Source organism: Ciconia boyciana, chromosome 1, assembly GCF_034638445.1.
Source record: "Ciconia boyciana chromosome 1, ASM3463844v1, whole genome shotgun sequence".
In the NCBI taxonomy this organism is placed as follows: Eukaryota; Metazoa; Chordata; class Aves; order Ciconiiformes; family Ciconiidae; genus Ciconia; species Ciconia boyciana.
In genome coordinates this window covers 84,591,462-84,607,997 of record NC_132934.1, presented here as the reverse complement: position 1 = coordinate 84,607,997, position 16,536 = coordinate 84,591,462, and the positions used below count along the sequence as shown (strand labels likewise).

At 46.6% G+C, this 16,536-nt stretch overlaps 1 protein-coding gene across 1 annotated transcript; it reads left to right on the top strand.

Moving 5' to 3' along the window:
* Positions 1-2,515: 2,515 nt before the first annotated feature.
* On the top strand, positions 2,516-11,892 carry GABARAPL1 (GABA type A receptor associated protein like 1). The gene is made up of 4 exons (XM_072878066.1): positions 2,516-2,773; positions 6,518-6,596; positions 7,602-7,720; positions 9,143-11,892. Exons 1-4 carry the CDS (start codon positions 2,684-2,686, stop codon positions 9,206-9,208), a joined length of 354 nt encoding a protein of 117 aa, XP_072734167.1. The 5' UTR covers positions 2,516-2,683; the 3' UTR covers positions 9,209-11,892.
* Positions 11,893-16,536: the final 4,644 nt, after the last annotated feature.

Here is a 16,536-nt window from a genome sequence, read left to right as displayed (position 1 = left end):
CCAGAATGTGTTGGTGGCCTGGGTGAAACAGGCTAGAAAATTTCCTCTCTTTTGTCCTTGAGGAAGAGGCATCTACATCACTACAGACCTTCAATACACTTCAGCAACTGCTGTGCTGCAGGCAGTTAGGAAGCAAGGAGGCCAAACACAGGTATTATAGAAAGGTGCAATGCCATGACACCAGAATTTTCCCCAGGTCTAAACCCTGGGATTCCTTCAGCCTAGACAAGTCGCTATGGCACTGCACAAAACAGTGCCTTCCTTCTGAGTCACCCTTCTGAGATCCTCTGACACTACCTGCAACCATGGGGAAATGTTCACATGTCCTAGGACAGACAGAAACAAGTTGATGATGCTTCCTGTACGAACCTTATGCACGTGAACTAGTGAAGGCTGGGACACGCCGGTCTATGCCATTCCCACTGTGGGCTGCTCTATCCTTAAGAGATTCAGGCATGCACCTGTTGGAGCTGACCACTGAGCTGTGCAGGAGGTCACACTACACCATACTGACTAGTAAAAGCTTAGACACTAAAGCACCTGTCAGAGTTCTTGGGGGCACACTTTGGCCATCCAAAAGTAGATGTCATGATTCAGGTGAGAAAAATCCCACCCCGACATGCCTATTTATTGCCATTGACCACAAAGGCAGTTTAAAGTGACAGGCTCAGCTGTACATGCCTACATTGTAAGTGTAGGTGAGATTTCTATCCTGTGCCCATTTACACTCCTGTGCCAGGCAAGATCTGGGAGCTGCCACCATCTGAGCATATCTGCAGCTAAGTAAATGTATTTCCTCCATATCTCTCCTACTTATGTTCAAGATGAGAGATCACAGAGCACCAGGGCTTGGAGTGGGAGCATTACCAAAAGGCCTCTGAGTTCAAGAAGCAAGTGTGCAAAGGTGGATGATGGCCAGTATATGAAACAGCTCTCTGCGATGCAGAGGGCACAAGCCAACACCCTGGATCTGCTGTGGGGATTTGTAATAGGCCCTTCCTACCCCTGGTGCCGGCATGAGTCCCACCCTGCAGGCAACTCAAGTGTGCATATCAGTGTATAGGAATAAAGCCACCAGTACTATGAGTTTCTTGGGGTAGCCTAAAGGATTTGTAAGAGTACTTCTTGAAAAAGACCAGGGCTTTATGTTCCCCTGATCCTGGTTTTATAATTAAGGAGCATCCAGCTTGCTCTTCAATTTCTTCGGGATTCAAACTGACTCTTTTCTATAGTGTGGATTTTTTCCATTCTAGCCACACTTGTAGAAGCAGAGTGCCAGCAAAACAGCAGCGATGTCTTTTCCTACCTTTGTTCATTCTGAGTCAACACACTGGCACAGGGTTGAATCAGATATAGGAAACCTGGGTCCTCTCACCTCTGCCACTGGTGTGGCCTTGGAGAGTCACCTTATGCATCCGAGGCAGTCTGCTGTCCCGCTCAGCCTCTACTAGTATAACTAAAACTACCACACAAAGTAAAGCTCACCCTTGGGAAAGTTCTGCTTCGCTGGATGAGGCACACAAAGAAAAAATTATTTGATACGCTCCCATTCATTGTCCCCAGGGTAGCAGCAATTAATTTTTGTCCTGATTTGAGCATGCTGATCCATTCATTAATAGCTTCTCTTTTGCTGGTCAGTAAATAATTGTGAGCCCAACTACTACTAGAAAAAAACCAAAGATATTCCAAGTATGCATCAGCTGAGTAACTGGGCTAAAATTGGCCAGCTATTTTGGCTTGTTTGCAGACAGTTCCCTTTAACTGTCTGCTGTTTGTAACGTGCATCTGGCCTGGCACATTATGTGACACCCTGTCCGCCCCTTGTTGTTTAACTGAGATGTTATAAACAGGGGAATAATCCAGATCCAACAGCGACAGGGACAGTCACGAAAAGTAGCATTTTTTTTGGTCTTACATCTCACAGCCACTTTAAGAATAGGCCAGGCCCATTATCCCCGCTTTAGACAAGCAGATGCATTCAAGCCCCACGCAGGGGACACCGAGCCCAGGACCCCGCCGAGCCCCACTCCCACGCACGGAGCGCCGCCCCCGCCGCCGCGCCGGTGGGGAGAGAGGGCGGAGCAAGGCGGCCGTCCCCGCAGTCCCGAGTGGATTACGTGCCTGCTCACGCTGTATTTATACCCCCTGAGTCACGCTGCGGGGGTTGCGGTGTTGCTCAACCGTACGTTTAATTTACCGCCTTTAAATAAAAAAAAGAATTATTATTTTTAATTTAGTATTATTTATTTATTCAATTTATTATTAATTTATTGCCGCGCAATAGATCAACGGACAAACAAAAACAGGCGACCCTGCGCGGCGCCTCCCCCCGTCACGCGTGGGCTGGAAGGTGGCACATCCCTTCTTGCCCCCCCCTCCCCGAGACGTGAAGGGTTTGCACCTTCCCTCCCCCACGGGAGGCGTGGACCCGAGCCCCGCCCGCAGCCAGCGAGAGCCCCCGCCCCGGCGGCACCGTGACGGCGGGGGGGGGTGTGGGGGTGTGCCTCCCCGTGACGTCACACCGCCCAATTTGCCGTCAGCGGCTGGTGCGCTCCCGCGGCACGGCTCGGGGTTGCGCTCCGCTGCGCTGCGCTTGCGGGGGCGTCCGGGGCTTCGCGAAGTACCCGGCCGTAGCGGGGGGAGCCGCAGCAGCCCTCGGGAGGGACGGTGACCGCCCGGCAGCATGAAGTTCCAGTACAAGGAAGACCACCCGTTCGAGTACAGGAAAAAAGAAGGGGAGAAAATCAGGAAGAAATATCCCGACAGAGTCCCTGTGAGTGTGGGGTGTGAGGGCAGCGGCGGCGATTGCTGCTGGCCCGGCTTGCCTGGCAGACTTCCTCGCTCTGCCGCCTTTGTTTTCCTTGTCGGCTGTCGTCTGCTTCTTTATTTTTTAAGGCAAAAGAAATGAGATTAGTAAAGATGATTGCGATCTTGATGTTCTGATTCTCATTCCAGGCTGCTTTTCTCTTCCGCGCTAAGCTATGGTTATTTATTATGTAGGAAGGTCTGTCTTCGTGGGTGGGTGCGGGGGCGCCGGGGTGCAATACGCCCAATTTTCTGGGATCCGCAGTAACTCGACAGCGAGAAGGCTGCTCATCTTCTTCTGGCAGCCTGCGTGCGTGGGGTTGGGGGGTGGGGAAGGAGCTTACCATTAGCTCTGTAAAAATGGAGGAGAACAATGAGTGAGTTAACCGGGTGCTCTGCGTAGAAGACGAGGTCTGTGTCCGTGTCATCTGATGCTTTCCCTTTGTTTTTATTTTACTTTCTTTTGGCCTGTCTTTTCGATATAGTCTTGCTCTGTTCTTTTCCTTTGCATGAGAGAAAAATGATACTTCCCAGTCTTTCTGCCCTCCTGTTTAATCATCCCGTGGAAAAAACGTCACTTGGAAAACAAGGTCATCTTCTAGCTAAACTTTGCTTCCTCATCCTTAGGTCCCTTTGGAGTGCCTGTGATAACTTCTAGCTTTATAATTACTAATAATAATTGGGAAAAAGAGATGACAAATCAAATTAATTGTGATTTTTTTTTTCTTCCGTTTTAATAAGCGTTTTGCAAATGTTCTTATTTCCATCCCCACTGGAGAGGTCTGTCCTAGATTTACTGCCCAGGGGTACTGCATGCAAAATAACTTCGACTCCCCTGTAAATCTAAGGTCAAGGGGGAACAGTTACACCGCATGTTTTCCCTGCAGGCTAACACCATTTTTTATCTTGGGAGTGGCCCTCAACTGGACTTGCAAAAGTTCTGGGTGCATTTGTCCTAGCTGGTTTTGGGACCCCTGGCATAGCGCAGCAGGTTGGAGCACGCAGCGAGTCAATGGTGAAGCGTGTGCGGTTCTGTGGTTTATGATGAGGACCGCAGAGGGCTCTGTAGGTCAGGAGTGAGACAAGCTGTAAACTGAGGATTAACATGGCAGATTGTACAGCAGATCATGATAGATGCGTCTGGAAGAGCATGCGGGGAGCCCAGGACCAGACCTGGTCTGGCAAGAGGTAAAAGAGGTCAAGATAGGGGGGCATCAGCAGATCTTTACAGAGAAAGCCAGCACCAGAATAACAAGGTGTCCTGTAGTTAAGGATAAATGAAAACGACGCATGGTGAGGCCCAGATGTGAATTGTCGGGGGTAGCCTGTTGTCAGAGCTGCGTACAGAGCAAATGAATGCAGCAGACAACTGTTCTTTACATCACTTCTGTTGCTGCCCTTCCCGACAGCAGGATCCTTGAAGATGACATCCGTTTGGCTGCCTACACTGCAGTGCCCTGATACATCTCAGCATTTTGCTGAGATTATACTGTTGCATGGTCCCACATTACCACAGTCACCACCCAGCAACAACAGACATACAGATAATCTTTATCTGCCCTTTGGATTTGTTTTGTAGGTTTGTTTTGTGTGTAAAGTGTGTAGTGCTTCAGAAGAGATACCTGTGTTACCAGGCAAACTGGCTACAGTTGATAGTCAGATTAGCAGAGCACCACCATTCCTTCCCTGCCTCTTTGCAAGAGGGAGATCAAGCTCAGTGATGGTCTGGTTTCAGTCTTTCCTAGGGGCTTAGAAGCCCCAACACTCTCACCTCTTCCTCATAGGCATGACTTCTTTTCCTGCATTATCTAATGACCAAGATACAAGGCACCCTTTTGAGTCAGGGTGGTCACATCAGTGCTGCTAGCTAGCAGTTCTGCTTGTCAGTAGTTTTTGAAATTGGAGGGAAGAACTAAAGGTTTCTCTCCACTGCAATTCATTGTGTTAGAGACTGCCTTGTTGGATGTGTGGGTAAAAGAACGTGCAAAGTGCTGTTGCTGTTCAGCCTGCACCTGTTCACTGTTCAGTGAGATTGTGGAACTGTCCTTCCTTCACAGCACTTACCAACTGCATCTTGTATGGAAATGCATGTCCTACCACAAAGTACCTGAAAGAGCTTGTCTGCCTTGTACTAATTGAGGTGCTTGAAGTTCCTGAAGTAGCAGAGACAACCACGTTTCTATTTTAAAAACAAATTTAGAATTTTCAGGGGTTTTGGCTGTGTTGGCAGCATCCAAATGGAGCACAGTGAAGAGATGTTCAAGCTAGCATCTCTACGGTGTGACATGCTTTGCGGATATTCACTTGGGTCTAGAAGGAGTGGAGTTGAATTAGCATGGCATTTTGTCCAGGCTGAATACACCAAGCTCATCATCGTAACTTTTTTTCTCTGGCACAGTGGCTCACTGATGTGACACGACCATTTTGCTTACAAAGAAGGCTTCGTCCACAGCAGTTCAGCCTTTTCTGTTACACAACAGATACAGTTGCTGATTTGGGTTGCCAAAGACTTAAGGGAGCATGGAGCCCTTAGAAATTAGTCCCAAAGTGTCTCACATGGAGTATTTACAATTATAGAGTCTAACAGAATTAAAAAGTTGAGGATATTCAGAAAATACAGCTTCTTGTTTAGACGGTCAAAATGGCTTCTGCAGAACAGCAAGCCACATAGATTGAATCATGTAATATATCTCTTACGAGTTCAAAAATACGTATCACAAACCTCAAAAAACTGCCTTCAATTTTTTTCTGCACAAACCCAGTAGTTCCATGGAAACATACCTCCAACCTTTGGAAAGGTTTCCAAGGCTTTTCATGGAAAGAGATCAGGTCATTTTGGAATACTTCCTGCTTCTGAGGTAAACATTTTGCCTAGCTCTGGTAACAAAAATTTTCCTGTAGCAGAAGATCTCTTTGTCTGTTTGACCTTAAAGCTGCTGAGCTTCATATTTTTCTATGTTGTAATGACATCAGAATATAATGAAGATTAGTATTTTGTGTCAGAGGTCTCTGTGGGTCCAGCTGCCCACACGGTAGACTGTTTTTTAATTATTAGATATTTATATGAATAAGGAAATGTCCATAACTATATGAAGTAGGGAGAATAACCTCAAAGGATATGAATTTCAGAGTAGAAGATAACTACTGAAGAACTGGGGATTAAAAAAAAATGAGCTGTAGTTTCTCTTTAATTCTTCGCTTCATTCTAGAGCACTTGGTATTGGTGAATGCAGAAATTAGGATGTGGGACTACTGGGAGTAAGTCTGATTTTGTGCTAGGCAGTTTGGAACTGTAACCTGGAAACAGTTCAACTTACTTGTGATACTTCTTGTGTTCATGTATTAGCCTCCTGGCAGCTCCTTCATACAAAATTAACCTGCATTGGGACCATCAAGGTGACCTGATTTTTTTTTTTTTTCTTGGCTATTATGGTTTATTTTTAGGTCTGTTCCAGTCTCCATTTTTTACTCACTGTGCTTACTGCTGCAGTCCTGGGCTCCCAGCACAGCTATTGCCAGTGATTTTAAGTCTTCTTCTCACCTATCTGTTCTTTAATGTTGTGTATTTGTTATAGATTAAATAAATTTCTAGAGGCCTGGTAGCACCATCGCTCTCAAAGGGTAATACCCTTTTCCACTGATGCTTTTTGGTCCATTTTGTTTTATGATACTCATAGGTTGTTTCTTGCTTTCTCTCACTCACTCTCTCCAGGTAATTGTGGAAAAAGCACCAAAAGCCAGAGTACCCGACCTAGACAAAAGGAAGTATCTTGTGCCTTCTGACCTCACAGGTAACAAAGTCTTCCTCCTTTCTTCCTGATTTTTAGTGAGAAGGTCTCAGAAGTGCTTTTTAGTCTATGATCAGCACCAAGAAAATATCCAGGCAGGCTCAACATCTTATCATTACCCCAGTTTACCTGGCTGTCCATGTTATAATTATGTACCTTACAGCCTGGATTACAACATGCAGCATTCTCTGAGATCTTCTGAGGTATCCCACTGACTTAGCTAACATGCATGTGTCACAGCTGACTTCTGGCCATGATGAAAATGACTGAATTGTGTATCATAGGCAGTAGCATAATTATCAGTCAGTGATGACCTAGCTGCAGAGTTGCCAGAGGCTGTATCCTTGCTGCAGGAAGAGGCAAGTTCTTGAAATAGTCTCATTGTTTTCCACCCCTGTGGTTGGAGTCATGGCTACAAAGTTCCTTTCCCGAATGGTCATGGCCATTTTGTGTGTGATTACATTTGTTTTCATTTGAGAACATGCATGAGTTAAAGGAACAGCATTTATTTTTCTTGCAGTATATAATGGATTGCAGAATACTTTCTTGTGCAACATAGCTCAAGCAAATAGTAAGGAATTTGTTTTCAGGAATTTGTTTTCAGGAATGGTAAGACCATTTACACCAAGGCTATATTCTCTAAGGTGTCTTTGATCTATAGGATTTAAAGGTTAAGCTAGTTAGAGGTCTTCCTGCCAATCCCTGCAGTAAAGCATTCATACCATAGTAGGTGGAGTGTGGATTTAGAGGGTACCTGGCCTGAGGCATGTACCTGAGAAACTGCCAGCTCCGAGTAGATTGGCTGCTAATGTGGTTACAGTCATGAAGTTACTGCTTTCTTTCCTGTATTGTTCATTTTTCCCTACTTTTTACATACAGCATGTGAATTCCACCAAAAGAAATAACCATGGTTAGGGTAAAAAAAAAAACAACAAAAAAACAAACCAAAAAAACCCAAACCAAAACGTTCTTTCTGCATCTAAGGCATTCTCCTCTATTCCTCTTCAGTTGGCCAATTCTACTTCTTAATCCGAAAGCGAATCCACCTGAGGCCAGAAGATGCCCTGTTCTTCTTTGTCAATAATACCATCCCTCCCACCAGTGCTACCATGGGCCAGCTCTATGAGGTAAGCCTGGCCCATCTCTTTCTCCTTTTGTTGGAGTGTCCAGAAGAATGCATATCCTCACTGAAGGACAACTGAGCACTACTCAACTGGCAGTGGGTGCAGCTTGGTCACAGATGCCTGAACACGGACCCTCTTGGCCTGGGCTGTATCCCGTCATCTGTTTAGGGAAGTTCCATCCTGCAGTTATAAAGAGGAGCCTGGGGAGCCTCATCATTGTGTTTGTTTGCTGGTTGAAAGGGTTGTCGTATCAGGTGGTGAATAGTTGCCCCAGCAGTGATATGTTGGTCCTACTACTTTAACTAAGTATTGAAATAAACTGCATATATTTCAGAGGAAATACTGTGTCTGGGGCGGAGGGCAGAACATACACACTAGCTTTCCTGTTTATACAAAAGAGATTTCCTTTTAGCCAGTAAAAGAACACAGTATCACTGGGCAACCATCTATAAATACGTTGTCAAGGAACACTTATTCTTTGTTCAGAATTAGTTTTTCATAGCTTGTACTGTATATGTGAGGATTTTGTAGGACACTGTGAACAGCATTTCTACTGAGCAGTGTTATTTGATTGACCTTAAAGGCATATTCTATGCCCATCAGAGGAATGTTCCTCAATTATATAGCCATTATATCATCGCTGGTTTGCAGCCTGGATTGATTTCTCCTTGATTTCTCCTTCTGCTTTGTTAGTGTGTTTTAATAGGAGAGCTCCAGTATGGTGCTGTGAGCCTTATTTGACCTATCACTTTTTGATAATAACTGGACAATGTATATGTGGACTGATGAAGATAATATAAGATTAACACACACAGGGAGTTTTCCATGTCTGGACATGTAGGAGGAAGGTATGTCTAACTGTCCACAGCTGAGATCAGGACTCTGTTCCTGGCACTCTGCAGACTTTTTGTGTCAGTGTAATCACTTCATATCTCAGCTTTACTGACCTTCTGTAAAACAGGACTAGAAATACTTGTCAAAGTGTTCTGAAAAACGACAAATATAACCACATTTACCAAATACTGAAGTATCGAGAGGTGATTTTTGACTTGTTAAAGCCTTCCAAGTCTCTCCTTTCGATCTTAAGGCCGTACCAGCGCTGGGATTCTGCTGCACAGCCTGCAACAGTCAGAGCTCTTTCTGTTGCATCTTTGCAACACACTCTGGCTGTGGCTCTTCAAGTAAATTCACTGTGTCCAGAAATGTGACATGCCTGAACTTAGAAGTAGAGCTGTGGCCAGAGGGAGGAAGTTGCTTTATGCTCTCTTTGGTATGAGAAAGTGAAGCCTTTGATGTAAAGGGAGAAAAACAGTTAAAGAGAGGTTATGTCCTGTTGTTATTACAATGATCTCTTGGTTGGGCTTTTTCGCATATAGTGAGTTACAGGGCTTTTGTTTGTTACTTTCTCCCTTTCTCCCCTTGCAGGATAACCACGAGGAGGACTATTTTCTCTATGTGGCCTACAGCGATGAGAGCGTCTATGGCAAGTGAGCACCAGCCCCCCAGGCATGCAGGCGAGATAGACTGATGGAATGGATTTGGGGGGGGGGGGGGTGTTGGAGAGGAGGAAGGAGAATGCCTGAGAAGAGGGGAAGAGAACTGGAAGTGAACCACATGCACAATGCCATCACCTTCCATGCATTAATTATAACCATTATTTTTTAAATTGAGGGGAGGGAGGGGAGGGGGACAGTGTATGAAAGGGTGAACTGAAAGGCTAACGAGGGGTTCTGCGCTGAGAGATGGGGAGACTCCACTGTTCGTAGTTCTTCTCTTGCCACAGCTGGAAGTAGTTAGGCAGTACTGGAGGCTGCTAGACAAGCCAGTGTGGTGGAGCTCTGGGAGAGTGACTGGGCATGATGGCCATTTTTGTGTAACCCTTTCATTGGATGATGAAGGCATGCCATGTATTGTACACTGACCTTGTCACGCCTTGCCCATGGCATGGACTGCACTCCTGTGAGCATTCAGTGAGCTGTGAAATACTTCACTCTGCCCACACAAGGCTGTCCTGCACTGACAGTCCTCACTCCAGCTGCTACCTGTGAAGCGTTTCAAGAGTATTGTGTTTCCCATCATTTCCATCAGTATTAGAAGGGCTAACTCTGAGGGCTGGGAACTCCTCAGCTGTGAGACGTGAAGGTTGGGGAAAAGAAGGAAGGATTTTATTTTTTTCCTTTGTTGCTTTAATTGCAAGTGCTAGACAGAAAAATTTGAGACAACCCTTTTGTTCTTCTCAGTGAAGCCAACTGATAAACTCATAAGCATAGGGCTAGAAAGAACCTCAAGAGAATGACTAGCCCACTCCAGCTCTGAGACAGGACTGAGTATACCAAACATGTCCATCGTGGCTGCTCATGTAACTTGTTCATAGTGAATTTCACTGAGGCAGATCCTGGAGGCTACTGAGATTGTCTGTTCAGTTCCTAGCTAGCCTACAAGTGAGAGAGCTTTTCTTGCTACCTAACTTTAGTCTCCCTTGCTGTGCATTAAGGCAACTAACTACTAATGGTCTTGTTATTGGTGAACACAGAAAATTATCTATGAGTGTTGTCCTTGTACCAATCTTCTGCAGAACTGAAAATGGCAGAAGTCCTGTGGGTTTAGCCTTCCCTTCCATGTCTCATCCCTGTACAGCTCTTGCACCACATGCACAAGCGGAAGAAATCAGTCACTCCCACATGTGTTTTGCTGGCTTTTTGTGATTGGGCAACAGTGCCACTCTTCTCTACAAGAGAGGTGCTTTTAGACTTGAAAGGGAAGGGGAATAGATTCTCTGTAGGTTTTTTTTATTATTTTATTTTTAGCTGGTGTTGTTCTTAGAAAGGTGCCAGATAGATGCTGTCCTGTGCAAGCCTTATGCTGTCATGCCAAAGGAGTTTCTTCCCAGTGGCACAAACAGTAGATTTTCCCATAACTGCCATAACTCTGATGAAGGGATGGGGTTTGGGGAGTAAGCTTTCAGGAAAATTCTGGGGTTTTATCTAAAAATCAGAGAACTGGACCTGAATTACTGTAAACATTCCTACATTTAAGGGAGGGACCAAGAGGGAGGAAAAGACAAGAAGGATGAAGAAGACAGGCAGATTCCAAAATAAGTTGAGGGTGTTTGCTCTATTTATATGAAGTTAGGTCCCAGTTTTCTGCGTTCTTCAGGAATGAGAACTCAAGATGAGTGCTTCCCTGATTGTGGGAGACAGGAAATCAGGTTTCAGCCTTCTCTGACTGTTGTTCCACAGAAGTACACGAGGCAGAAGAGCAGGCTGGGAGTGCAAAGTGGGAGTCATTGGCAGAGCTGTGTGAAGGTCAGGGAAGGCAGCGTAGTGGGGCAGGAGGGTCACTGCCTGTGTGGTATGGGAAGTAGCAGAAGAATGGGAGAGAAAGGAGGGAGCGCAAAGGATGTAGACAGAGGAGTCATAATGGGCAGACAGAAAATGGGGGAACAAAGGATGAAATGAGTGGGTTAGTATTCCCATTTTTCATCCTGAACTTCAGGTTTGCTGCTCCATCATGTGCTTATCTGGAATAAATGTGTTTGGATGAGCTGTAGCCACTGCCAACTTAGATAACTTCAGTTTATGCCTGCAGTGCTCAGTCCTCTCTTTTTGGCCCACTCTCCTCCAATTATCAGGCTCTTTTCACATCCTTTGGGTGCAAATCTGCATCAGTCTCTTGTTTTAGGAAGCTCTGAATGTTCTGAAGCAGAGAACAGACCCAGGAGGCTTTCTAGGGTAGAAGACAAGATGCACACAGATGGTGTGCATCTCTCTGCCACTGTCCCACTTGCTCACTCGCGTGCTGCCAAGCACGTGGTTCTGTGTTGTCTCAAATGAGCCCGTGCTTAGGCACACTCAGGGGAGAAAGAGTTGGCATCTGGGGTGCTTGGTTTTGTGTTCAGACCTCCCCTCCCCTTCCCTCCCACTGCTGGGTTTATAAGTGACGTGTGGGACTAATCTCAGCCGTTTGTTACATGTAGAGTTTACAGTTTAATTTAATTATTTTACGGTTCTTTTAACTGGATTGTGGCATTTACTTCTGTTTTTGCGCTAGTCCGGTATTGTATGAGATAATGATGGTAATTCTTTTTTGTGTTGGTTAGCTGCAGGTTCTTGTAAAATAAAGTTCATACTACTTGAGCTAAAACAACCAATCAATAAAGACGCATTTGAAAATCACAGGCTTGGTCCAATATGGGTGACTGTAGCATTTCTCCCCACATGTGTGCTTGTAAATAAAGGGGCAGCTTTGTCAGAACTTCTTGCTGCTACTTTTTCCCAGAACCTCAGATTTCCTCCATCCTGTCTACCAGAAGAAGTCACGTCTCTCCTTTTTTTGGTTGTGTTGTCACACACACACCCAGCTGTGTCTTGCCGTGCCACCAATGTGAACTTCAATTAGACCTGGATGACATGAGAAGGTCTTAAGGAGCGTAATGGATGCACTGAGGCGTTCTCTGCCATTTTAAGGCCCTGAACAGTACTGGCCAGCTGACGGGGCCCCAAGGGCACCACCAGCCCTGACTGTCCCTGCCTAGCCCCCAGGGCCACCCCCCACCCTGCCCATGGCCCAGGACCCCATCGCAGCCCCCCTGGGCCGTCAGCCCCTGCCCCAGCGACACTGCAGCAGGGCTGGTCTCCAGCTCCCGCAGCCATGCCCTGCCTGCGCCGATCTATGAGCCGCACTGAGCTAGGCCCACAGGGCCCAGCCTCAGCCCATCCCCATCCCCACAGCCCACATCGCTGGGCCTGATCCTGACCCTAACCTGCAGATGGGATTCCCATCTTGACCTGCCTCATCACCATGATGAGCCTTACGGTCAGGGCTTGTGGCTGGGCCTGGCCACCATCCCTGGGCCTGCCCCGCTCCTCACATCGGATGCTGTAGGAGGGGTCCTGCCGGCCATGCCCCTTGGGGAGCCGCTAGCCCTCACTTGTCTCGTGACAGCTCAGGCCGAGGTGGGACTCCCAGCCACGGGCAGCAGGAGGCCCCGGGGAGGCCCCTCAGTGCCTCAGGGCCCTCTAAAGGTAGTAAAAGCAGAGATAAGGAAATCTAGGACTCATTGGAAAGTAAGCCTGCAGTGGCGGCAGCTCTAGGCTGCTTTTCCTTGCAGATATTTGTGTGCTGAGAGGGAAGGAGCCCTGCTGGGAGCTGGCGAGACCAGCGGGTGCCATTTGCTCAGCACCGTAACTCTGCGTCAGGCACCAGCAGCACATGAGGAAGAAAGGGATGCGTGATGTCGTCTGGGGAAGTGACGAGAAACGTGCCCCTTCTTCCGCCTCCCCACTCCTCCTCGTCACCTGCAGGTTTGTGCAGGTGCCGCTGGACAGAGCGGCAGAAAAAGGCTGTGCCGATGCTGCGGAGCAGCGACCATCAGCGCTCGCCCTGCCGCGCACTGAGCGAAAGAATTGCTTGGAGTGCTGAAGTCAAGAGTTAACGACACTGAAACTCACAGGAATAAAACTTGCTAGGCCTAATGGATCTTCTCTTCCCCACTGCATACGGGGTGGAGCCACAGTGTGAGCTTTTGTTGCTAGTGCTGAGGGAGAGGCAGTAATTCATCCTGCACCATGTAAACTCGGAGGCTGCCCATAGCAGCAGTTTCTGCGCTCGTATCCACCACCATGACTAAAACAACCTCCCCTTGTATGGCAGAAGGGTGCTGTGACTCCAGCCAGATGGCAGAGATCAGCTAAAATCTTACGCTATCAGCCAAAATAATTTGAATTTCAGCTTCAAACATAGTGCAAGTTTTGCTGTCTAGGTTGTGGTATTGTCTGCTGGCTCAAGTAGAAAACGGCTATGGAGTTGTATCCATATCCAAGCAGGCCTCTCCCACTGCCCCCCTCACCCCTTTCCTAGGAAAATGGTGCATCAGTGATGTTTGCACCTGCCATGCTGCTTTGCATGTGCGTGTCAGTGCTGTCACTGAGAGAAACAGCAGGTGGGCGCATTTGCTGAATGTGATTTGCCTGGTCCAGATGTGAAATGTTAGCCTGTGCTCAAAGGCTGTCACCTTTATTCTGTGGGTTATGGAAATGGGATTGAAGCAAGGCCTGTGGGAAAACTAGGGACTCAGCTGGTTAAGAGAGGTTAAGTAATTAATACTCTGCCTCGGTCACTATCGCTGCACCTGGGATCCTTTCTCCAGTCACCCTGATGCGTGCCTTGGAAGAAAACATTCTCCTCAAGCAGACAGTACCTAAGGAAAAAGATGGCCTGGGGCATTAGGGCCTCACAACATCACTGGGAGGGTTATCTGGGCTAACGTAACGGGTCCCAAATTATGCAGAAGACTGATGTTTTCACTTCCACAAAACAGTCATGTCCAAGATGAAAGAAACACTGATTAAAACAGAAATAAGACTACCGGAGGGAGAAACTCCAGCTCATTCCTGTCACTCAGTCTTGGATAAACACTCCCGCAGGATGAGCCACAGAGTGCGACCAGAGAGCTCATTGCTGGCAGGGCACTTGCAGGACAGACCCAGGCAGAGCATGGCTGACTACAAACAGCAGCTGCCCCAGCTTGCGCTGTCAATCTTTAAGAGGATGTTGCAAGTCCCATGGTATTTGTGTTCCTGGGAGCTTCCACGCGTCCCAAAGCACAGCTTATGCCTGAGTATACATGTGTTACAGAATTAGTTAATATTCTCCTGAAAAAGCTGGATCTTGCAGCACCTTTCTGTAAAGTAAGAGTCTGATTCTCCTTGATTTTGTACTCTGGCCAATGTCATCTGGATATTGTATTGTTCTTTGGGAATTAAAAATTGTTAATAAATGCTATAAATAGTGATACGTGGAACAGCAGAAGAACATAAAGATCCTCATTTTCAAGTGAGGGCATTGCTAGAACTGCATTAAGGTTGAATGTACTGGATTATTAGCTGAAGGAAAAATTGATCTGATTCTATGTCCTGCACCTTATGCTGGAAATACCACACCATGCTCACCCCAGACACACTTGTACACACACACATGCACCTTTTCCGCCATGCCTCACACCGTATTAAACACATGTACGTCTTCACGTGCTGCACTGGCCACATCATCTGTGCTGATTTGGCCGGGATAGAGTTATTTTTCTTCATAGCAGCTAGTATGGGGCTATGTTTTGGATTTGTGCTGGAAACAGTGTTGATAACACAGGGATGTTTTAGTTATCGCTGAGCAGTGCTTACACAGAGTCAAGGCCTTTTCTGCTTCTCACACCACCCTACCAGCGAGTAGGCTGGGGGTGCACAAGAAGTTGGGAGGGGACACAGCTGGGACAGCTGACCCCAACTGACCAAAGGGCTATTCCATACCATGTGGTGTCATGCTTAGCATATAAAGCTGAGGGAAGACGAAGGAAGCGGGGGACGTTCGGAGTGAAGGTGTTTGTCTTCCCAGGTAACCGTTACATGTGATGGAGCCCTGCTTTCCTGGAGATGGCTGAACACCTGCCTGCCTATGGGAAGTAGTGCATGAATTCCTTGTTTTGCTTTGCTTCCATGTGTGGCTTTTGCTTTACCTGTTAAACTGTCTTTATCTCAACCCACGAGTTTTCTCACTTCTACTCTTCCAATTCTCTTCCCCATCCCACTGGAGGGTGGAAGTGAATGAGCAGCTGTGTGGTGCTTAGTTACCAGCTGGGGCTAAACCACGACAATTACCATGTCAAAATCCATTCTGTGTCTTCAGTTGTACCCCATACCACAGTGAATTTGCATGCATTCCCATGATACACTGGCAAAAACCATGCGCTTCCTATACCAAGCTTTGTGTCACAGCAAATATGCAAAACATACCAGTCTGACAGTGTTCACCTGTAACACATGTAAGCAGAAGGGATGTAATGGAGATACATTGGAGTGTGATATACACTGCACACTTAGAATATAGTTCAACTCCCCACATAGATAGCATGTATGAAAAACACTGCAGAAAGGAAAGAAAAAGGAAGATGGATGCATACACCAAATATGACACTTTACAGGCCTGAAGTACAGCCACTCCATCAAATATAGTGTATCCAGGCAATCAAGATAGAAATACAGCAAAATACACACCTGTACATACTGGTTTTCACCCGGCTCTTATGATGATGGGCAAACATACATTGTGCGCTAACGTGCATTCAGTGCAACTGGAGCCAACAACCACGTGGCAAAAATGACCACTGAGAAGTGTAAATCAATAGGGAAACATAGGATGAAAAAAATGCACAGGGTAATAATACACAGTCATGGGCTTCAGGTGATTACAGAAAAGTTTGCAAGGGTAAAAGTAGGAGTGAAAAAGGAACCTGGAGCACTCAGAACAGGTACTGCAGTCTACACCCACTAAACTGCCTCTTATCTGTGGAGTGCAAAGGATGCCAAGAAAGCATCAGGTTATAGGAAACATTGGAGGAAAGGAGCCCACTACCTACAGCCATATTCAGAGGTGAAGAAACAGCAGTCCCTCTTTCTTCTATCCTTTGCAATTGAAGGTGAAAATTAAAGTCTGGAAAAGCAGGACCCTTCTGACTAGGACTCGATTGGATTGGGAGAATAGGAGGGAGGTAAAACTGGAGTATCAGCAGTTTGTGGAGGGCAGATGAAGGTAATAGACTGGCAGAGCAAGGTGTGGGAGGAGAGCAAGAACAGACTAGTGAAAGGGCTGCAGGATATGAGTGAACCTGGCGGAATTGAGTGGGAAGCCCAGCACTGGAATATCACAGCGGCTCCAAGGCAGGAGTGAAAAGATACAGACAGCTTAAACTGATGCCAAGGGTATTGCACATAAAGCTCCTCCTCGATCAGGTATGTGGTGGCTCCAACAGGTGCCTGTGCATTCAG